General features: G+C 56.0%; 2 protein-coding genes across 2 annotated transcripts in view; one reads left to right on the top strand and one right to left on the bottom strand.

Moving 5' to 3' along the window:
* ATP4B (ATPase H+/K+ transporting subunit beta) lies at positions 1-5746 on the top strand. The gene is made up of 7 exons (XM_002925954.4): positions 1-122; positions 524-652; positions 2604-2717; positions 2841-3040; positions 3973-4029; positions 4624-4722; positions 5467-5746. Exons 1-7 carry the CDS (start codon positions 11-13, stop codon positions 5626-5628), a joined length of 873 nt encoding a protein of 290 aa, XP_002926000.1. The 5' UTR covers positions 1-10; the 3' UTR covers positions 5629-5746.
* A 1289-nt stretch (positions 5747-7035) lies between these two features.
* TFDP1 (transcription factor Dp-1) overlaps positions 7036-23783 on the bottom strand; it is a 39815-nt gene continuing 23067 nt past the window's right edge. Inside the window, exons 3-11 of the mRNA XM_034665532.1 lie at positions 21137-21243; positions 18038-18159; positions 16671-16836; positions 16144-16287; positions 15661-15729; positions 13709-13860; positions 13047-13213; positions 11904-11982; positions 7036-8335 (exon numbers count right to left, since the gene is read on the bottom strand). Coding sequence (XP_034521423.1) covers positions 8188-8335; positions 11904-11982; positions 13047-13213; positions 13709-13860; positions 15661-15729; positions 16144-16287; positions 16671-16836; positions 18038-18159; positions 21137-21243 — 1154 coding nt within the window. The 3' untranslated portion in view covers positions 7036-8187. The remainder of the gene's footprint in view (positions 8336-11903; positions 11983-13046; positions 13214-13708; positions 13861-15660; positions 15730-16143; positions 16288-16670; positions 16837-18037; positions 18160-21136; positions 21244-23783) is intronic.

The following is a 23783-nucleotide window of genomic DNA, read 5'->3' as shown; positions in this document are numbered from 1 at the left end:
GTTCCGCAGGATGGCAGCACTGCAGGAGAAGAAGTCGTGCAGCCAGCGGATGGAGGAGTTCCAACGCTACTGCTGGAACCCGGACACGGGGCAAATGCTGGGCCGGACGTTGTCCCGCTGGGGTACGTGCCCCCGGGGGTGGGGGAGGCAGGGATGGGCTGCTCGAAGGACACGCACAGACCAGCCACCAGCAGTCCAGGCCCCCAGGACCCAGATCCTGCCAGGGCTTCTGGCCAGGCTGCACCTCCCTCACCAGATGACCCCAAAAGCCTCTAATCCCCATTGCCAGCAGACGCCTACAAAGTGGGAACATCTGAGGGGCAGCCCCAAAGGTTCAGCTTTAGATTTGAGAAGAGCATTTTTTAAGCTATGTTCCCCAAAATTAGGATTTTTAAGGACTTTTAAGTTAAGGGGTACAGAGCATCTCTTGGGTGATGAGAACATTCTGGAACATGAGACAAGTGATGGTTGCAAAACACTGGGTCCCACAGGTCGGCCGCCTCTCCCCTGCCTCTCCCCACAGTGTGGATCAGCCTCTACTATGTGGGTTTCTATGTGGTGATGACTGGAATCTTCGCCCTGTGCATTTACACGCTGATGTGCACGCTCGACCCCTACACACCCGACTACCAAGACCAGCTAAAGTCACCAGGTAACGGGGCCGGTGGCTCACGGCTGGACGCCAGGACCCCACGCATCGGGGCCAGTCCCGCTGGTGGCCCCAGGGTTGTGAAGGGGCACACCCGGGTGTGGACAGCCCCTCGGCTTCTTTTGAGGATGGTGGCCCCAGATGATAGTGTGATTTAGGGTTAGTTTTAATTATTAAAACAGATTTGGTATAGAGACCGTCTTCCTCTCACCTACCTCATATGCTGAAACACAGAGGACACGTGGGAGGATGTACGCGTCAGCGGGGAGACGAGCAACGGAGCGTCTGCGGGAAGGAGGGGGCTTTTGCTTCCCACTGGACGTCCCTCGGCACTGAGGCTTCTCTGTGGGAGGGTCACGTCCATAACCACAAGTTCTTCAGAACACGGTTTTCTCTGAGCAGCTCGTCTACCGTCCTGTTCGAGGGCGGAGGCGCGGATCGAAGGCTGAACACCCTCTCCCCTCCGAGTCAGCACCGAGAGGAGAGAGGGTCCCTGGAGACAACAGGACTCCACGCCTGAGACAGGCCGCACCTCCTCGGCCCTGGGGGGCCGCTCACCCCCGCTGTGTGCACAAACCAAATAAGGAAGTGCAGGAAGAAGCTGGGGTGAAGGGAGGGACAGAGGGATCAAGGGAGAAGACACACTGTCCAGCACAGTGACTCAGAACGTTTATCAGCCACACGTCCTTAACACGTTCTAAGGAAGCAATAACCCCAGAAATGCCCATCGGCGGTTCCTGCACTTCCCCAGAAGAAGAAAGGAAAACGCAAGTCTCCAAGAGACGGCGGGCTCAGACACTGGAGCTGGGGAGGCCGTGTTTCCCTCGGGCAGGTCCAGCTCTTCTGCTGGGGTCTTCGGTAAATCCCTTGATCAGTGATCACAACACCAAAGTGCTTTATTGGGTATCATTTTTAGAGCCAACCGTCTGCCGTGGGGGTTTTCAGCACAGTTTCACAGCAGAGCACAGGACGTTACAAACCTCAGGGCACAACCGTAATATAATTGTGTACAACACCCATTATTTTAATCAGGCTTGGACTTAGGATATGTGTGAGAAGACGTCTGTGGTCCAAAACCCAGTGGGTGGAAGGGGCAGGGAAGGCAGGAGAGGGCGACAGCTGCCACTGACGCGGATGAGCACACCGTGAGACCACGGGAAGCGGCTGTGGCGCACGCGCGGAGTGGGCCCTTGTCAGCGGTACCCACTTCTCTTCTTGGTCAGATCCTCTCGAGGTCTTGATTATAAACCTCGTACAGATGTTACTTCCACAGCATCCACGGAACAAGAGAAGACTAGCTCACACACGTAAGTCACACCCACTGGGACTGTCTTCGTAAACTGTGGAACATTCACACGGCAAAGCACGACGGTATTTGTGGACGGGAGGTGAGTCGGCGTGAGGATGACACGCTTGACCGTGATGGCACTGGAAAATGGAAGATCACGTAGGACCTGAGTGCTAGGATCCCACTTACCTAATTTATGACACACACGGGTTTGTGTGTCTTCGCGTGAACAGAAGTGAGGGTGCCCACTAGGCGCACAACTGTTCCGACTCCAAGCATGGGCTATCTTTTCCTGTTGTACAATTAACACGCTGTCCACGTTGCTTTCGGACTGACCGAAACCACTGAAGAGTTTCAAATGTGCATTCAAACACAGCTTCATCTAGCAACACAGTTCCGGCCACGCAGCCGGGCAGGCCTGGTGCTGATGGTGCGGCTCCCAGACGGGCGGGTCCCTCCTGAGCCGCTTCTGCAGCGGAACCTGGCCGCAGCCTCCTCACCCAGGGGCCCTCGAGGACCCAGGCCCAGCCGGGACTGCAGCATCCCACGCTTGGCCGCCGGGTTGGGCCAGCTCTTCATGTGACCCACCATCTCCACAGCAAGTGGCTGGGGCGTAACCAACACTTTAGGGGGAACGGACTAAGATGTGTCGTGCTCTCTCTCCAGGGGTGACCTTGAGGCCGGATGTCTATGGGGAGAAAGGCCTGGACATTTCCTACAACATCTCTGACAACAGGACCTGGGTGGACCTCGTGCACACACTCCACAACTTCCTGGCAGGTGACGTAACGCGCTTCCCACCCATTTTTCCCTAAGACAATTTCACGGAGGGGTGTGGGCTTTGCCACCCTCCCGCCAGCCCCAGGTGGCTGTGGTTGGAGGTCGGCGCGTCTGTCCTGGCAGGCTACTCGCCAGCGTCCCAGGAGGACAGCATCAACTGCACCTCCGAGAAGTACTTCTTCCAGGAAAGCTTCCGGGCCCCAAACCACACCAAGTTCTCCTGCAAGTTCACAGCAGACATGCTGCAAAACTGCTCAGGCCTGATGGACCCCAACTTTGGCTTTGCGGAAGGAAAGCCGTGCTTTATCATTAAAATGAACAGGGTGAGTGCAGAGGGGCTGCAGACCCCAGACCCACATGAGGGCCCCGGTGGAGAGAGCCGTGGCCCGGAGGGACCAGGGTGCCCGGCCCTCACGTGACCCTGTGCGTCCCTGCACAGGGGCCCAGGCTGGCAGGGCCGCGGCCCCTCCTACTCTGCACCTTCATTCAGCACGCACCTGTCGCGTCGGCTCAGGAGCTGACCTTCACCCAAATACAGCCCGAACACGCTGACGCAGCCCTGACGTCACAGAGCGGCCGTGTGCACACCACAGCTTTACAGCAGCCCGGCTGTGTACAGGTGCCCCGAGGACAGCCGGGACCCATCCCGAGCAGAGGTTCTCAATCTGGGCCGGGGACCCTCTGCCGGGCACACGGGAAGCTGAACAAGCCAGGGCAAGCACACCACAGGAGGGCATGGTTCACCCAGCCTTGGAGTGCGGTGGGGGGGACACGCCACGGGAAGCCAAGGAAGGACGGAGGGCTGGGGGTCTCTGCTCTGGGCCGGCCAACACGCATGCAGCCCCACTCAGCTTCCTTCCCGAGAGACCCAGGGAAGCCACGCATTTGTGAATGGCCCACACTCCTGGGTCCCCACTGGGTCTCAACGGTGCCCGGAGGGGGAAGCCATGCACACCAGGGCAGGTGTGTGGGGAGGGCGCCAGGCACGAGCAGGCAGACACAAGGCCTGGGACCCAGGAGGCAAAGACAGCGTGACGTGGGAGCAGCACAGGCGGGCACCCCAGGGCACTGCGGAGCACCAGAGAGGGGCAGCCATGGCTCAGGCCCCTCGGTCCAGCTCTGCCACGTGCCGGCAGCCAAGACAACCCTGGGGCGGGGTTGTGGCCGAAGGAGGTGCCGGCAGGAGTCCCAGCTTGGACAAGCCGCTCACGCGCGCACGCGGTGGGAGAGCCACAAGGACGCCCTTTCCTTCCAGATCGTGAACTTCCTCCCCAGCAACGGCACAGCACCCAGAGTGGACTGCGCCTTCCTGGTGAGTGCGCGGCCGCACCACAGCCGCGTTCCCCTAAGTGCCCCTCAGCAGCCGGCCCGACCGTCCGGACCCACGGTCACACGAGCCATCACTCAGAGCAGCATTACTGCAGGGCACAGAAACCTAGCCAGAAAAATGGTGTACCTTTGTTACTGACTTGCTTCAAGCAGCACCTGGGACAGCGCATCACCAACGACTTCCAAGTGTTTGGTAGCAATCTGGAAAAACCTGCTCAGAGTTGGCACTATTTACTCCCGTTTTTCTCAAAACCAGTTTTTGACCACAACACCAAAAAACCAAATGTGTCGTCATGAAATACTTTCTAACGCTTGTTTTCCCGGTGGGGGCCTCGACCCAAGGCTCCCTGCTGTTAGCGGCAGCGCCCCATCCCCCACAGCCCGCCTCGCTGGGGGGCAAGGCTCTGTCTCGGTGTGTGTCCACACGCGTGGGCTGCCTGGAGCTTTTAACAGACACGAGTGTCCTCGTGCGTTTGGATGAACTCCAGCTACCCGCCAGGCAATGCGCACGTGCAGATACACGCAGACACGCACAGATGCGCGTGCCGCACTCAGGCAGTGCCCTCTCTGCCCCCAGGACCAGCCCAAGGACGCCCGGCCCCTGCAGGTGCAGTACTACCCCCCCAACGGCACCTTCAGCCCTCACTACTTCCCTTACTACGGGAAGAAGGCACAGGTAGGTTTGCTTCTCGCGTCGCGACGACAGCCGCAGAATCGTCCCAAATCTAGCAATCACTGGCAAAAGGAAAGCCATCAACATTTTACTTACACAAATGAAACAAAGGTGACCGTGTAGCCCTCTGGGAGTTTCCCTACTTGAAAACACACAGCTCACGTGCAAAACACAAACACCAAACCTAATGCTTTCACTTTCCCAGTTTCCCAAATCCTTTTAGACAACCATATATCCATTTTAAAGCATGTCCTCCAAATCTCTGATTTTTCCTGTTTTATTTTTTATTTTTTATTTTTTTAAGATTTTATTTATTTATTTGACAGAGATAGAGACAGCCAGCGAGAGAGGGAACACAAGCAGGGGGAGTGGGAGAGGAAGAAGCAGGCTCATAGCGGAGGAGCCTGATGTGGGGCTCGATCCCATAACACCGGGATCACGCCCTGAGCCGAAGGCAGACGCTTAACCGCTGTGCCACCCAGGCGCCCCTCCTGTTTTATTTTTATACTAATTTTCATCAAATACACTTTGAACTTGAATTTGTCACTGGTGTTATCTCCCTACCCCAGAATGGCTCTCCTCGTTCCTACGCGGGGAGAGTCAGTCCCGCACGTGGCAGAGAGCGCAAGCTGTGCGCGGCCGCTGCAGGCCGCACGCAGACCGAGCAGGCAGGCTTGCTGCCTGACGGGACAGCTGCCACGCGGTTTCTAACGCTCTCGTCCTCCCATCTGCCCACACGTGCTCCAGCCCCACTACAGCAACCCTCTGGTTGCCGCGAAGCTTCTCAACATCCCCAGAAACACAGAAGTCCTCGTCGCATGCAAGATCCTGGCAGAGCACGTGACGTTCGACAACCCGCACGACCCCTACGAAGGGAAAGTGGAGTTCAAGCTCCGCATTCAGCAGTAGAGAGGGGAAGCCGGCCTGCCCGTGCGGACCGCGGCCCAGCTGCCCGCTGCTCCCCACCAGGCCTCCCAACGCTCTGCAGCCAGCCAGGGAACGGCAGGCAGACACCTGTGCACCGAGCACTTAGTGTAGAGTCAACGGCCTCTCGCTAATCCTTCTGTTCTTCGACCCCGAACTTGTAGCTATGATAAAACGCTGGGCTGACGTGGTAGCCCTGAGGCAGCAGCTACCCGGCCAGCGCGACCCTAAAAATCGTTCCGGGCAGACTTCATGCTCCTCCCTATACCTTAATTTTTCTAACGTCGGAGAAATCCGGGTACCTGCGTGCGCGCTCTCAGAGAAACATGACTTACGAGAACGGACATTCTGAAGGTTTGCTCTTAAAGAACGGAGTTCCTCAACTGTTTTATTTTATTCCTAAAATAAAACATTAAAGTCACTCTTATTCTATGTAAAACAACCATGTCTTTTCTGATAAGGGGAAAATATAACAAAAAAATCACCTTCTCTTTAAAAATCTTCTTCTTAAAGTTTCAATCCCCTGTCAGGGAAATTCAGACGAGGCTGGAGGAGGGTCACCCCTGAGAACACGGAGAGCTGCAGGAGGAGAGCAGGTGAGGCGTGAGGGCGTCACACATGCGGTGGGATCTAAGCCCCAGAGGAAGCCACAGACTCAAGCACGCCCTCCAACACCCAGGGACGTGCAGGCGGCTCACGCCAGTCCCTGTGCAAAATCCCGGAATGACAGCATTCTCATCAAACAAACCTGCTCTCTTGAAGCACCCCGCCCCAGACCAGCCACGACACGTGACCTGGTGACCTAATCCCACGCAATCACCAGGCACAACGTCACCGGCCACAGAACGACACGACCCCACACAGCTGAGGGTGGGAAACCTGTCAGACACCCGAGGACAGGTGGCGTCTGTGAGCTGATGGCCCATGTCCCCAAGAGCCGGCCGCCCCACGCACGTCACCTCAACGGGGCACGCAGCAGCCAGTGAGCACCAGAACTCGCTGGCCGCACATTCCCCCCCCCCCCCCCCACCCTCTGGGTCCTGCTGCCCTTGAGACAGTGGAAGGAAGTCACGACTGGCAAGAAAACACCAGCTGCCACTTCTTCCACGGCACCTGGGATGCCTCTCCGAGGCCTATGGTCTTCTGCACGTTCGTACAACACTTCGCTGTCCTTTCTTACCTTATGACCTTACTCCTGAAGGTCAAACCCCCAGAATCTGTCTCAACTCCAAGGACTCAGGAGGAAGACGGGGGCCGATGTCCACATCACAGGCACGGGAGGAGACGTGCACTTTGGCGTGTCCACCAGGCCCCCCTCTGGCCTGGCAACCACCCCTCGCTCGGCGAGAAGCAAGACTGACACGGAAGAGAAGTAACTTGTGGACAAGAATCCTGAATCAGAGGAACACAGGGCTTGTTTAAAATGCCCATGCGCGTTTTATTAGTAAAAACTAACAGTGCCAAGTTAAACAAGTCAAACAATTAAAGTCTCTTTATATTCCATAAAATATTACAGAAAAGTTTATTTGTGTTTCAATAAAAAGACTATTGTTTAGAACAGGCAGCTGACGGCGACTGTGCGGTTAATGGTTCTTTGTGAATAAATTTTAAAAGGGGCCACTGCCTGTCCTGAAATTCCTTTTTCTTTTTATAAAAAAAGAACTATTAAAAATGATTGACAAATTTTGAGTTAAAAAACTGTTAGAACATTCTCTCTATTTAATGTCAACTTCATCATAGATTACAGGAAGATGCTCACGAAACAAAGACGGTGTTTGCTTCAGTCTGTGTCCTTAGATGACAGATGTGCAGGCCTGTAAACAACGACACAAGAGTTCACGCCCGCCTGTAGAAATCAGGCGGACTGTCCACGAGCACACGCCCGAGCCTTCCACCGCTGTCGCGGCTGCACCAGCACGGCAGGAAACTTTAGCCAAACAAAACAAAAACAAAGAAACTTCGCAATTTGCTGCAACATAGAGAAAAAAAATATATAAACTTGATGGAATCACACAGTCAATATAATTTAAGGGAAAATAAAGTCACGATACAGTCAATGGCGCCAAACGGTGAAGAGCAAAGCCCACCGCTCGCTGGGCCCCCAGACACGGACGGCATTGGGAGGGGGCCGCACGCCCCCAGCAGCTGCGCCGTTCCCAACACGCTGAGGACACACGGCGCTCGGGCGCACTGGCCGCGGCAACACGACGTCTCACTCTGCGACGTGGATGGAGTGTCGCCACTTCCGTGCGCAGCAAGGAGGGAGCAAAGTGAACTCTGAATGAGAAACAGACAATGAAAACAAAATCCTAGACAGTGAAGAAAGGCCCTGTGTCGCCGCCGGCGTGGAAGCGCACCACAGCTCACCCCAAGACCCCGCGGGACACAGCCCTCGCCTGCTCATCGGAGCCGCACGGCCAGTCGACGGCTCACCGCCGGCTCCCGTGGAGGAGGCCAAAAAGAAACAAACGCCCACGGCAGAAGCAGTCTCTCCCGAAACCAGTGCTCCCGACGCAGACCACGAGGGCGGGCCGCGGGCGGGCGTCAGTCCTCCTCCTCGTTCTCATTGAAGTCGTCGTCCTCCTCCTCGTCCTCCCCGACGTAGGACACGGGGGTCTCCACCCGGGATCCGCTGTACTGGGACCCGCTGGAGCTCGTGGCCAGCATGCCGTCCGCACCATTGGTCAGGTCACTGTCAGGACGAGGCAAGACGAGGCAGTGAGGCCGGGAGGGGAGTCCCCAACGGACCCAACACCCCACCTAAGCCCACTCTCCACGACACAGAACCGAAACAGAGCAGCACTGGCAGCCGCAGTGTTGGTGATTACATCACACACAAAACCCCAATGCGCTCAAGAGCTGGAAAACCGCAGCTCCTTCTTCCAGGCCGTGTGCTTGTGACCCCCTTGATCTCTGGGGGGGGCGCTTAGGGAAAAGGGGCCCCAGGAAAGGAGAGGGGTCCCTCCAAAGCAAGGCTCCCCAGATGGCAGTGCGTGGGAGGTGCATATGCACGTGTATGCACATGCTGTGTAAGGGTGCCTGTGTGCACATGTATCGTGATTGTGCGTGTCATGCACGTGTGTGCGTGGTTGTGCATGTGGGTGCATATACACATGTACACGCGTGTGCACGTGCTGGGTCTGTGGTGCTAGTGCGCACATGAATGCACGTGTGTGTGCGTGGTTGTGCATGTGCATGCATATACGCATGTACACGCGTGTGCACGTGCTGGGTCTGTGGTGCTAGTGCGCACATGAATGCACGTGTGTGTGCGTGGTTGGGTTGCACGTGTATGCACGTGTTGGATCTGTGTCGTGTGTACATGTGTATGCACATGCTGGGTGTGGTGCGCATGTATGCACGTGTGTGGTTGTGTGTGCGTGTCTGTGCATGGTTGTGCGCACGTGTGGTTGTGCGTGTATGCATATGCACGTTACAAGTGTGCACGTGTTGGGTCTGTGGCGCATGTGTGCATGCACATGTTGGGTGTGGTACACGTCTGTGCACGTGTGGCGCATGCGTGTGTGGTTGTGCATGTGTGTGCACGTATTGGTCTGTGTTGTGTGCACGTGTACGCACGTGTGTGGTTGTGTGTGCACACGTATGTGTGGTTGGGTATATGTGCGTGTGTGTGCACGTGTTGGGTCTGTGGCGTGTGCTGGGTCTGCGCATGTGGCTGCGTGATGCTGCATGCATGCACATGTCGACGACACCCCAGGCCCCACCCTCAGCTCCCGTGGCACCAATGCAGGGCCCAGGAAGCTGAGCTGCGACAGGGGAGTCTCACACTGATGCTCTCTCTGCAATCTCAACTACCAGAAACAACTCCAAGGACCCACAGCTGTCGACCAGCTCATGAAACAGCACTTGCTGAAAGGCAGTGGGGCTGGCAGGGCGGAGCTCAGGGGCGTGGGGGGTTGGAGCTGCAAGGCTGCCTGGCCCACCACTCTGTCCTCAGACAGGTGTCTGGAACCCGTCTACACCACCACTGTGCCCCTGGGAGTCTCAACAGGGGACATCTAATCATCTCTGCTGTCACGACTGGGGGGCCTCCTGGCATCTGAGCGCCAGGGTGCCGCTAAACAGCTCACAAGGCACAGGGCAGCGCGCAAGACAGAGTCATCTGGCCCCAAATGTCAACAGCGCCCCAAGCAAGGCTCTGGCCTAGAACAGAGATTCTAAAAGCCAGGATCCTGAGGAAAGACTTCTGGGTTCAGGCACCTCCCAGCACCTGGCAGAGTGGGTCAGACACTGAGTGAGCGTTGACACCGTCTTGGGGCACCGGCAGGTGACAGCCCACGGAGGTGACAAGCAGCACATGTCTACCCGACACGGAATCTGCTCAGAGAGCTGTCATCAAAAGTCATTGTGACTTCTTAGTATCTGAGCAGCAAGAAAATGTATTCTAAGGAGCATGAGATACTAAAGGGATGCCAGTGTAGGATTTAAGCTCCACAGAGATCCTCCAGATTCCAGCCAGACACTTCCCACAAGCACGCGGGCGTTTGAGATCACCCGCGGAGAAGCCCCACGCTCAGCATCCTCTCTGCCTCCAGCCGCCTGCCTCAGTGTGACGGGACACGGGGGCAGAGCTACACAGGAGATGTGGCTGTTGTACACTCGAAAAAGAGGGGGTTTGGGGCGTGGGTGACCAACGAGCACAGGTCTCATCTGGCAGCGCACAGGGGAGCCCCAAGTGCAGAGTGCCCCACACCCACCACAGGCCAGAGCCAATGCGCCGAGGAACAGTCTTCTTTAACACACAGCCATACGCACATGTTAATGCCTCATACTAGTATTTAGTTACAACATACGATAAAAACTATTAAATGTTACGCTCTTTGACAAAGGAACTCCACACCTGTGAAATCCAGCCTAGCAAAAAAGTCAGAAAGGGTAAAAAATTTAGCCATAAAGCTGCTTCAAATTGCATCTTTTCTCATAAATGGGAACCACCTAACTGCCCAAGAAATTACTGTGCCTTCATAAAATAATGCCAGTTTCTACAGAGGTTTTTCTTCTGAAATGGTAGTGGCTCTACCTGCCTTGTTATAAACCTGATGTGAGTCTTCAAAACTTGAATCAATACCCAAATCCTGCCTCTTGGAATAACCAGTGCTCAGCATCCCACAGACTGACCGCTGCACACACACGGAGGCAGGGTCACAGTCAAAAACTGAGCTGATCTCCGCCAAAACCTGACCCGGGCCAGACACCCCACAAAGGACTTCAGTGACGACCCCACAGCCAGTCCATCTCACCGCGCAGGCCGGAGCCGCACCCACGTCACAGAACCGTGGTGCGCGAGACGGCCGCACAGCTCCGTATGACCCTTTAGCAGATCGATCCATCTTTTTGAATCTACAAACTGCCAATCGACCTCATATTTCAAGAAATTAAACATCTATTAATATTTAGGATTGATATAAGATAATACGTATAAAATAAAACATGACAGACATGAAAGTTAATAAAACCATTGTTTTGTCAATACTTAATGCAGAAATTACCTTATACTAACCTTAAAAAAACTAAGATAAATACCCAGGGACGATACAATTCTGCTTTGTGGGATGGCTAGGTCAAAGGCTAATACACGTTGATTTGAGTGATAAAACTCCATCAGTAACACAGAAACAAGAAATAGTAAAGTGAAAGATAGGGGCGCCTGGGTGGCTCAGGGCATGAACACAGGGTCCTGGGATCAAGTCCCACATCGGGCTCCCTGTTCAGCGGGGAGCCTGCTTCTCCCTCTGCCTCTGCCACTCGCCTCTCCCCACCTCATGCTCGCTCTCTCTCTTGCTCAAATAAATAAAATCTTTAAAAATGAATAAATAAATAAATAAAGCTGAGAACAAAATTTTACGTACAGTGTGAACTGCAGTGTGTTAAATGGAAAGAGGAAACACAGATGGAGAAATAGCCCATCCCCCAGGCTGTCTGCAGGGCCTCAGGCAGTTTGGGCCCCACTTCACTGCACGCTACTTTTTAAAAAACAAAAGTCATGAGTCACTTTGAAGTTTTAGGGGGAAGAAACCATAAGAAAAATGCTCCTGTCCACCCAGGGTATGAGCCAGAGGGGGCCTTCAGGGCGCACAGCTCGAGAGGAGCCCTGGCCAGTGGCCGACGCCAACACTGCGGCCAAAACGTGGGGTCCCTCCATCCACGCAAGGAGCCAGGTCGGAGCCACGGAGGAGGAAGGGCTGTCTGCAGGAGAGCCAGGGGCTCCGCCCACCCGCTGGGCCCAGAGCCGCAATCACCTGGCAGAAAGCCTTGTACCATTTGAGGTCGAAACTGATGATGTCACGAACACCCCTCCAACTGACCCCTGAGCCATCTCTGCAAAGAGAACAAAACAAAGCAAAGGTCACAAGACAGGCTCACGATGCCACAAGGCGGGTACAGGCCAGAGGGCTGACCCTCCAGTGGTTTCTGTGCCAGGATACTGGCCATCCTCCCCAGGAGGTGCCCAGTCCTTAGTTTACGTGATTACTGATGACCACGCAGCTGTGCCGTGAAACACACACTGTAAGAAAGTGGAAAGTGGGGCCGAGGGCAGGAGGACCCCCAACCCCCTGTCCAGGGAGACGGCACGCACCAGGAGCGCGGCCAGTGTCAGGGGCTTCTATGGTGCGCCCACTGGCAGCTGCTGCGGTCTGGGGGGCAGTGGGAGCCCTGCAGTCTGGTCCAGCCCAGCGGCTTTGGTGGAGGGACCCACACCACCAAGTGGGGCAGGCCCAGCAGCTTTCTCACCACAAAGCACCTGCCCTCTGTGGTCACAACCCTGCCGTTCAGCAAAGGAGTCCCCAGCAGGGAAGGGCAGCAAGAGAACCAGAGCACAGCTCCCCAGGCAAACACCTCCTCACCCCCACGTGAGAAGGAGGCGCAGAGCACAACATCCCTTGGAGCCTTTTCTGGGTTACCTGGCCACAGAGGACAAATGCCCACCTCGGGGGAGCCATCCATGGCTTCCAAGAATTCCAGTCTCTCCCGACTTGAACCCAGAAGGTGAAATCCTAACTTAACACCTTCATCACATAAACTACACTGGCAAATCCACAAAATGCCAACGTGGCCTCCACGCACCACAGTCCCTGCAGGCATCCTGCCCGCCACCCCTGGCCCCCCCATTCCCACGTCCCCCCATCCCTGCGGCCCATGTCCCCCCANCTTCATCACATAAACTACACTGGCAAATCCACAAAATGCCAACGTGGCCTCCACGCACCACAGTCCCTGCAGGCATCCTGCCCGCCACCCCTGGCCCCCCCATTCCCACGTCCCCCCATCTGGCTGTCTCCACTCTCGATGCCGAGTGCAGATCCAGCCTCAGCAAAGGCGGGCCACGCTTCCAGAGCTGGGGTCTGGCTCCATGGCCCCCAAGGGAACCGGACACGACGGACCTGTCACGTAGGGCTCCAGCGCTTTCGGCACCAAACTCCTGGCCATCTTCAGGTCTTCGGCGGAGCAGCTCCCCGACTCCAGCCCGCAGGCCATCCCCATGCGCTTCAGCACCTCTATGTCATCGTGGATCTCAAACGTGTTGTCGAAGTTGAACAGATACTCGAACCTGGGGGACAGACTCGCTGTCAGAAAAGGAGTCACTTGCCGTGGTCATCACGGTGCAGGGCCCCGCACGGAGATGCCCCACTCAGCCCAACCTCCCTCAGACCCCCTTTCCATCTGGCATCCTCCAAAACCCATCCACTCAGAAACCGTGAACACAGAGCTCCGTGGCCCAGGCGGCCCCCGAGCATGGGGCACCCCACCTGCGCCCCCGGCCAACAGTGAACGCTGGCCGCTGTTCGTACAAGGTTTCAACGGCTGTACTACTAACGACCCTGATGGATTTTATGTTTTCCTTTTACAAGATAAACAAAAAACCAGGGATGTGAGAAATAAGTCTATAACTTCGTTGTGCCAAAAGACTATTTAATAATTACAAATTAGATGCTTCTATGAAGAAGTAAGCGGACGTGCCGCTGACCGAGACAGTGGCATTCTCCACTGACCTGAGGCTCGGCTGGGACCTCAGGGCGGAGGGCCCACCAGTCACTGGACCTACTTGTCATTGGAAATGCTGCAGTCAATCACAGTCTTCTTGCTGGTGTTGACGATGATGAAGGGCAGGTGGATGACAGAGTTGGGAGGGGGTGGCCGGCTGGCCTGCTGCTCCGCCTGGCGGTTCCTCTGCACCAGATTCTTGAAGGCAATTTGCTAAAAAAAAATAAGCCACCAGCACACTGCTCACACCAGCTGCCACCAGTCTGAGGCCTTGTCCATGGGTGTCCCAGATGATCCCGCCCAACCCCACAGGGCAGCAGCAAGGGTCAGGCCCCTTGAGAGGTCAGAGCAATTCGCTCGGGGATGCAGGGCCTCGTGTGGGCCCAGCAGAGAGAACGCACCCTGAGAAGCTAACACCCCGAGGGGAATGGAGGCAGGCACTCACGCCACTAAGAAAGAACCCAGAAGGGTTACAAGAAATGCTATCAGTGCTGGAAGTTACATTCCTCCTGCCCCTTCCGTGTCCCAAGAAGGTGGACATTCGGCTGAGCCCCCAGAGCAGCAAAGAGCAGCAGACCGCTGGTACAGGGCTCTCTCGGGGGCCTAGGCTGTAACCCCTGCGGTTAAAGCTGCAAGCACCCCTCCTGTCCCAGCTCGCCCTGTGCCACAGTGCCCCACAAGGGGACTTGGGGCTCACAGCTTAGCAGGAGAGGCACTGCCTGGATTTTTTCAAGTAGCTTCGTATGCTGAGGATGCCACAGGGAACTGACTGGAAGGAAGGACCACTGCCCAGCAGACGTGTGCCTGCCCCTCTCCTGAGTCCCTGACCCTGAGGCTGCTTCCTGCAGTCCCTGCACTGGATGCCTCTGCTCGGGCAGAGTGACCACGGTGCCTCTGTCCTGAGCACACCCAGTGGGGCAAGATGTACGCCCTCCGCCGTGGTCTGCGGGTGCTGGGCCAGCAGGTGCCCCAAGCCCCTCGCCGACCCCTCCTGGCCTTTCCCTATGTTCAAAGATCTCCCAACATCAGCCACTAGGCCTGTCCTCAGACCCCGCTACACATCCCCCCCAGGTCCCAGGGCTCCCCCATGCTCCCTCTGCAATGACCACAGAGCCTGTGGCCTCGGCACCCTTGGTGTCCACGGGAACCTCAATAAATCGCTGCTGAGCCATGCTCCCTTCCTTGGCCAACCAGCACTTCCACGGCAGCTGACCCCCACACCCCAGGCCCCACCACACGGCCCTGGAACCACACAGTCTCGGTCCAGGGACCAGCCACCCTCTCCAGGAAGCTCCCGGTACGCATCTGGAATTTTACCTCTGACCCCAAATGGGCATCTCCAGGATCCTACAGGGACGGGGGTCATATGTGAGGACATCTCTGCAGGTGCAAGGGATGGCGACACGAGCCCACGACACACGCATGCTGCCCTCTGACCCACAGCTGCCATCTCACACCCCCAGCCTGGGGTCTGGTACTCAGAACGTACTTCACACCTCTCCCAGGGAAGCTTCACGCGCTACCTTCCAAGGGCCGTCCCTCCCGCCACGTAGACTCTGTGACAGCACAGGCGGCATGTTCTCTTACTCACACACATGCTCTCCCTGGGAATAAGGCCCATGTCTGCAAGAGTTCACGTCGACGCCGCCTGCACAGCTCGGGGCGCTTGTGAACCCACAAACTCTCAAAGTACAGATTCTCCACGGCGGATACGCGCCAAGGCCACAGACAGGACTGAACCCTACTCACCCACGTTTCCTCCTATCCCTAACTCTAGGACAGAGCTCGTCAGCGAGGTGCAGTAGGAGATGAATGTTAATGCACAACGGTTAGAACGACACCCTGGGAAAAGCCGTGTGGGTGCGCCCTCCGTCCGCACATAAGGCGGCATAGGCGCAGGACATGGCGCCAGCCCCCTACTCCGGGCCTTCGGGCGCATCCAGGCGGCAGATCAAGGGGCACAGGGACACCGCGACGGGAAAGACCAGACCGGCAGACAGAGCAGCGCCTTACCTGCAGAATGAGCTCCTGAAGCTGAGACTGTTTCTGCTTGATCCTTTCAAGTCTTCTCTGCCTCTCCACCTTCAAAACAAGGACAGCGACATCACGAAGGATCTAGCAGCGCCCCCTAGGGACGTGCTCACCGAACCCGTTTGCCCAAATCTAACAGTGGCCTAGAGCCGACCGGCATGCGGGACACATGGGGGTTTCTTCAATCTCAAACTTCCCTACGCTGGGGTTCGCTGCCCACGGCTGGGCCAGACACCTCCTCACCAGGGCCCACAGAGCGCAGGCAGGTTGGATGGGCGGCACACCACCGTCTGGTGGGCAAGCGTGGGGCCCGGGGAAGCAGGTGACCCTCCGTCCAGGCCAGGCACACACAGGACCAGACCCTGAGCAGGCACACCCAGACACACAACAGAAACGCCTGCTCCAAACACCCGCTCCAGGGCGAACCACAGGGACATGATGGGAAACAGAAGGTGAGCTGTGTACCTCTAAATTCTGACATTCCTGAGCCGAGTTGGTGGGCAGACCAATCCACTTGATCTCCTTCTTCTCCTTAGAGATGATGTTCATGGCCATCAGCACATTTAAGGCATCATAGACTCTCCGTCTTATGTTTTTCTGGTCGTAAGCCTGGGGGGGACGGAGCATGAGTTTTCCAAACCATCCAGAACAGCTCACAAGTGAAGACTTACATGCCAGACCCGGAACACACACAGGGAAATGCACCGCCAACCTGCCTCATACCCCGTGAACCCGCCAGCAGCAGCTACGTCAGTCCCAACACATCCCCTCTGGGGCCCAAGAAAGAGGGAGTTTCTCTAGGAAGCTGGCCTGACAGGAGCCAGAGCCCGTACACGACAGCATCTGGGGAGGATAAGCTGTCAGCCACGAACAGGTCCGGAAAATTCTTTTGTGTTGTTCTCTCAACTATGTGTGTCTGCAGTTGTTTCAGAGAAACCCAGAGTGAGCCGTACGACGCTGGGGCGTGTCCCTGCCACGCGGCACATACTCACGGACTCGTTTGGTAGGATGTGGTTGTCGGCGGCACTGAACTCTGCGACCAGCTCGTCGGCCACCTCGTTGTAGGACGTGGTCCCCTTCCTCTGCACCTTCTCGCAGACCTTCATGGAGAAGTGCCTCAGGCCCTTCCCGTTCTTCTCCCCTTTCCTGTGGCGCTTCCTTCAAAAATACAAAGGACAGCAGCACCCTCAGCACCCTCCGCGCCAGCCCCAGGGCAGACACACGTTCACCCACAAGGCTAGCAAGACGGGCACGAGCCGAGACTGCGGGCACAGCTCCAGGGACCCGGCTTGTCTGCACAGCGCACTGGGCGCAGCCACGGGGCCAAGGCTCCCTTGCTTTCTTTCGGGGCCAGGAAACAAACTTAAGTGGCCAGGCCTCACATCCGCGTCAGCTCCCAGGAAACACGGGGCAGACACCCGCAAGGGTAGGAGCCGGAGCGTATCTACTGCGTCCTGACACGCCAGTGCTGCTTCTTAAAAACATGTCCACGGACACAGGAATTATGCAAGTTTTACTGCAAATTTAAGAACTGGGAAAATTTGAGTAGGCTACGAGCCAAGGCGGTGTGGAGACCATGACAGCCACGTGGCGACGGGCACCCGACACTGAAGACCGCAGTGCGCTTCAGATCTCAGGGAAACCCAACGTCTCAACTTTTTAAGTCACCACGTCAAGGAAAGGGGGGCTCCGAGTTTCTCACTGGATGATGTGGGGAATCGTGATTTTTGCTTTAGAACATTGCAATACAGACATAATTCCGAAAAGCTTTGTTTTTGTTTTTAAGGAAAGTCACAGAGCTGACCTCTGAGTAAAATCGTTTTCTCACTAGGCTGCTTTACGGGAAGACAGGGTCAAGGTGACAGCGTGGCGGGACCGTCCCGCGGGTGTCACCCGTGGAACAGCAGTTACAGAGCTGCAGCGGGTGAAGCTGCTGGGGTCCGTCACACGTGCACACTGGTCCCTACACGCTACTTGCCGGTGCGGACAACGGAAACAGTGCCAAAGTCACCGCAGCGCTGAGAAGCCGGCCTCCTCCTCGTCTACCACAGACTCCCACCCTTCACGGTGCCGCCACCCCGAACCACGGGGGGGACAGCTCCCACCCTTCACGGTGCCGCCACCCCGAACCACGGGGGGGACAGCTCCCACCCTTCACGGTGCCGCCACCCCCGAACCACGGGGGGGGACAGCCCCCACCCTTCACGGTGCCGCCACCCCCGCTGCAGAGGGCAGCTCCCCTGCAGACCGACTTCTCCTTTACGAGGAAAAGTGCACCTTGATTACGTCTACTCCGGGCATGACGGCCGGCCCACGTGGCACAGAGAGCGGGGGTTACAATTCTAGGCAATGTGCTCACCCGGCAGACCAAGGTGAGGGGTCTGAAGGCTGGTTCTGTGAGACAAAGTGAGTGTTAGGGGTGTGTGGGCTTCCTACCACGATAGTGTTGGGCGCTGCAGGTCTCTGAGGCGTACCAATTACCTACAGTCAAAAGAGACAATTCAGAACACAATCAGCAATCTCCCGCATACGACCCTGCCATTTTACCATTTCCCATCCTGTGCAGGCACCGCCGAGTTCCGTTAGCTACGAAGACCAGAGAACACGGTCGCGTGAGCACCAAGGGCTGACACTGCTGAGCTAGAGACGCCACCGATCGGCACTTCTGTTCTGAACGAGCCGTTTCCCTCACCGACTTCAGGTGTCTTCCCCGGTTCAACAAAAGCAGCAGGGAACGGCCCACCCCGGCAGGGGCAAGCCCTAGCCCTACAGAACAGCGAGCCCTGGGGAGGTCGCCTGGGGGGTCCTGGTTAGCTGAGCAGCCTGTGAAGCAAGCCTCAGGGCACATTCCCGCTGTTCCTCTTGCCCTAGTTTACTTTCCCTTCCTTTTAGTGACTCGGAGGAGGATGAAATCCTCTCTTCCAGGGGTGCGAAAGTAAGGCCAAAACACCATCAGAAAAACTCTCACAACAGAGGGATCACACACCAGCCCATCCACATGTGGGAGCGGGGCACCCCAAAGGCGGCTTCGCGGGGGACCCAACACCCCGAACAGTGCAGCGTTGGTGGGGGGTGGGGGGCCATCAGCACCGCGAGCAACGACACACACCCCCGGGTGAGGGCAGCTCCGGGGACGGCAGTGCGACCCGCCCCGCATGTGGCTAAGTCCGAGCAGCCCACACCATCTCTTCACCGAAGGAAGGGAAAGCCCGATTTGTCTTCGACAAGGACTTCGGATTTGGCCCCACTGATCAATATGCAAACGTTCGCATGGGGGTCACGCAGACACGGCTGTGCAGTCAAGTCAAATCCCAGTTTTCAGGATCTTGTATGTGACCCCACCCACACCAAAGAGCTAATCCAGGAGACGGTTCAGAAACATGACTTCCCAGGTTCTGCACAGCCAAGTGGCCCGACATGACGACGCTGTGGGACGAGTCACCATCGGGCGCCAGGTGCTGGGACAGCCCTTCGCGGNGGGGGGGGGGGGGGGGGGGGGGGAGGCAGCCTCAGGGACTGACCGTGCCCACCAGGCGGGCCCCTTCTTAGCAGGATGAGTGTGCTGCCTGCTGTGGTCGGGGTACAGCTGACCGGGCACTTTGTCCTAGGTCAGGTTACCTGTCAGGGCTAATGACCCACAAACCACAGAAAGAAAAAACACTCGCAATTTCATTCTTTTAATTCACATTTCCAATGATCAAGTATCATCACAGCGTTTTCCAAACTGCGGATCACCCTCATTCAAAAGCCATGAAATCAAATAGCAAGCTTTCCGAAAAAAAGAAAGGACTGAAAAGAAAACAAATCCCCAGAGAGGAGACGTGCCTCTGGAACCTTGTTTCTGTCGAACGAGCGAGCACATGTGTTCTTGGGGACCGGGCTCACGCGGAGAACGCGCTTTAGCCGAGGCTCAGGGCTGACTGTCTGGGACACACGGAGGCCTGGGAGTCACGGCATTTACTGAACATGTTTTACATGGACTGGGTTGGTGCCGTTCTCAGGAGAGCGGGTTTAGGACGCCAGCACCCACGCCGACGGGCAGGAGAGTCACCAGAGGGCTGCCTGACATGCGGTCTGGGCCCCCACAGCCAGCACCCTTGCTCCTGTCCTCTCCCTTAGCTGGACCTCTTGGCACAACTGGTCCACAAGGAGAATTAAAGTCAGAGGGCCAGGCAACACAGCAGGTGCTCAATAACTGCTCACTGGATGACAGGGAGCTGCTCTCTCTCTGCTCCTCCCCCATCTTAACTGCCCTCCTGGAAACTGTGCCCGTGGGAACCGACTCAGGCTCAGGACCGGGGCTCGAGCCCCTCAAAAGCCCAAGCCACGCTCACATCCCACAAAGACAAGGCTCTCGGGTCACAATGCGCCAGTCCTTCTGTCCTCAACCCTCTGGCAGACAAGTCGAGAGACACCCGCGACATGTAAGCCATAGCTCACAGTGCTGGGGTTTGCGGAGGGGGGTTACCATCACCAGCTGCCCAGGAACAACCAGAGTCAGACCAGGCCGTAACTTTCAGGCTGATAAAGTTTAAGGTACTGACACAAATCTTCATGTTAATTTTCCTCCCTACTATTTATAACCATAAAAACAGAACTACTCCTATAATTAAGGAGGTATTCCCAAGCTAAATCTGCTGTGATACATAGTAGCTAAAAATAATAAGACTTACAGAATAAAACATAAAATGGAATATTTAACTTGTATCAAAAAGACATTTACTAAAAAGCTGTGATGAGCCAAATACAGTGTAGGACTTCGACACAGCATTGCTTTGAAAAAATTCACAGCCGCTCTGCTAGAAAAAGCAGTCACATCCCCTGACGGGGACGAGGTGACAGGGCACATGCACAGTTGCCCAGGGTGCTCACCCACAAGTGGGAGCTCAGGTCTGAACAAGAACAGATGGGCAGCCAACATCCTTCCCTCAATGCTACACGAGGCCCAGGAGTAGGGGCGACTTCAGTCTGACCAGAGTTCCATCAGAAAGGGCCCACTGAACCCCACAGGTGATGAGGAAGCAGGGGCACCCAGCACGGTCCCAGGAGCACACCACCTCTGACCCCTCCGAGTGGGTGGGCCACAGCACAGACACACCTGTCCCAGCACCCTGACGGCCTATGGAGCCCTAAGCCCACTGTGTGCCTTGCAAGGGCACCACCCTCATTTCCCAGGCAAGTAACGCCCACGCTGAGGAGGGTCAAGGCCAGGCGCTGCCACCCCCACACAAGTCCACGCTCTGGGGCAGACTCGGGGTCAGCGGATGCACGTAGCAGGAGGGGAAGGTGCCGGGCCTGAGCCTGCAGGCAGGTCTGAGCCAAGGGAGTGCAAGCTCATCCCAGCACCGCAAGCATTCGAGAGGGCACTGCAGAAGGCAGACCTCACACCCCGACCTCCGCACCAGAGCTACGGGCCACCGTCCAGAATCGGCAAGCCCACCTGCCCAGGGCCCCTTACCACTTGCTGTGCAATGTTGACATTGGACTGTCCGAATGTTTTTGGCAAGAGCTGCTTCCCCAGCGTGTTCACTGTGGAGGGGTGGACAGCTACCAAGGACACCACGCCTGCAACGTAAGGAGGTAACAGGTTAGTTCCGTTCTGGATTGAGGCTAAATGGGACAGCTTCGGGATGACGATGCTTCTAACTAGAGACTCTTTACCCACCTTGGGTTTGTGGGTCAGCTGCAAACACTTCTAAGTTCAACTCTCATCTCAAGGCATCTGCGGGAACAACCGCCTGCTCTCCCACCCATCAGCCCCTCCTGGGCGCTTCTGTGTCCAGGGGGTGGGGCTCAGGTGCCCCAGGCGCACCACCGACCTGCCCCGAACCCCTGTGAGGCTGCCTGCCCACCTACGGGATGTTCTGGTGGGACTACAGGGTCTGGGGAGAGCAGCTCTTGAAAGCCTACAATTCTGTGACAATCAGAGTCTTCTGAATGCTCCAGCATTTCCCTGTTTGCAAAACTAGAAATCTAACACTCTTGCAGCTCAGCAGGCTGGGCATCTGACTCTTGGTGTCAGCTGAGATCTCAGGGTCGTGGGACTGAGCCCCACGCAGGCTCTGCACTCAGCGTGGAGTCGGCTTGAGATCCTCTCTCTCTCTGCCTCTCCCCAACCCCACCCCCACGCACGCTCACAGTCTCTCCAGGAAAAAGAAACATTTAACCCTCTTCTTCCTCGAGAAGTAGAATCACATCTCTGTTTCCAGGAGGAGAAATGCCTGCTGAGGAAGCTGCCCCTCTCTGAACACGCAGATGATCGTATCACAACGCAAAGGGGAAGCGCACACGTGGAACAGAGGTGCTCATTCCTTCAGTGTTTGCTAAGAGTTCTGTGTGCCTGGCTCTGTGCTCGGTGCTAGGCATACAACAACAAATAAAAATGGTAAAACAATTTTATTTTACACATTAAATAAAATCAGATGAAGTACAAATGATAAAAACTCAAAATATAGAAATAAAGCCCTTGCCCTAACCCTCAAAAGGCAGAGAGAAAATAAAGGGAGCATGTAGAGTGATGGTGGTGCCCGGAGACCTGGGAGGGCGAGCACCGTGTGCGCCGTCCACGCCTTTCTGAGAAGGGCCTCAGCACCCTGGGGAAAAAGCAGACCGACCCGCGGTCTCCCAGTCACTGCCGCGCAGGGAGTGGAGAAATCCTGCTCGGGTCACCACGCCTCACACCCCGTGGCTCCTGGAGCAGACCAGCCTCCTGCGGCCACCCGGGTGAGCACAGGACCCTGCCAGGTTGGGCGGGGGGGGGGGACGGCACTCGAGCTCAGTGGACACAGATGGCATCCCCCTCGCTTCACAGACTCTGCCTCGTGATGACCTCCCAATAAGCAGTCCAACACTGTCCTCCTCTAGCCTGGCCTGAAGCTTCATTTCCGACCCCTTTACAGCCCGTGCACTGTAAGGAACAGGCTTGAGAACTGAAGAACCGTGAACCTTATTGCTGCACCCAAGCACTGAATAACTTAACAGCACAAATCGACCAAACCAACTGGCTAAATATTAGTATTCTTACCAACCAACACCAACAGATATTTATTTTCTACGTATATCTGCTTTGAGTCTTTATTTTCCTCTAAACATAGAGATCTGTATCTTAGCAAAAGCAAATTTCTAACAACGTTTTTAGATACGTAAAAGATGTTTTAAAAGACAAAAAATAAAGTTATTCTATTTCACACAGAGATTTAAAACATACCACTTTTCAGATTCATGTATAGATTAGTAATTAGGTTTCTAGGAATACTGAACTGATCCACTAAAAAACATAATTTTTTGTTTTGCAAATGACACCCTGTCAACATCAGCACTCCAGGCGGTTCTTATGACGTGTCTGAAAGCTTATTTTGCACGTCAAATAAATGACATCGGAAGACAAGGGCCGACAGGACAGGGCGCTCGTCTCTGGGGCTAACCTGCAGATTAGGAGAACAGAAACCACCCAGAACCCCAGGAACATCTTTCTATAAGTAACGTGCTTAGTGCCCCAATCTGGACTTCCCATGCCCCGCCCCCAGCTGGGGGAACGAGAAGGAGGGCAGTTTGGGCAACAGCAGGGCTGAGGCAGAAGTGGATTGGGTCCGGGGACCCTTTCCTGGACAACACCATCTGTCCTTCCCACCAGGGTCTCTGTCTTGCTTTACTGAGTGAGAAACTCTTCAGTACAAAGAATCACTTTGCAGGCAATCTTGCTCCAGGACAACCTAGAATTAACCACAACCGTTTACTCTATCTGCTGGAGATGTGAGGAGCAGAGCTACCCCTGCCGTCCACAGACCCACCCCATCCCTGCCCGCAGCCACCAGGGCTTGACGGATGCGCCCCGTGTTTCATACTTTTCCATGCTCATCCATGACTCCGAGAAAATACAAGTATGACTTGGGTGGGCCTCTGAAATCTAGAAAAGGGTAGTCTGCGGCTTTGCTTACACTGTTGCTGGGACTTATCCACAGAAGGACCTGGCTGGTTCCTTTAATGCTGTACCGCGATTCCCTGATAATAGGCTGACTGTGCGAATGCACAGACGCTCCCACTGAAACACGGCACTGACATCGGGCGGGCCTCCTTCTGCTGAGTCTACCTGAGTCCAGGGAGTC

The sequence above is a fragment of the Ailuropoda melanoleuca genome, chromosome 7 (assembly GCF_002007445.2).
Source record: "Ailuropoda melanoleuca isolate Jingjing chromosome 7, ASM200744v2, whole genome shotgun sequence".
NCBI lineage: Eukaryota > Metazoa > Chordata > Mammalia > Carnivora > Ursidae > Ailuropoda > Ailuropoda melanoleuca.
This window is presented reverse-complemented; position numbering and strand designations above follow the sequence as displayed.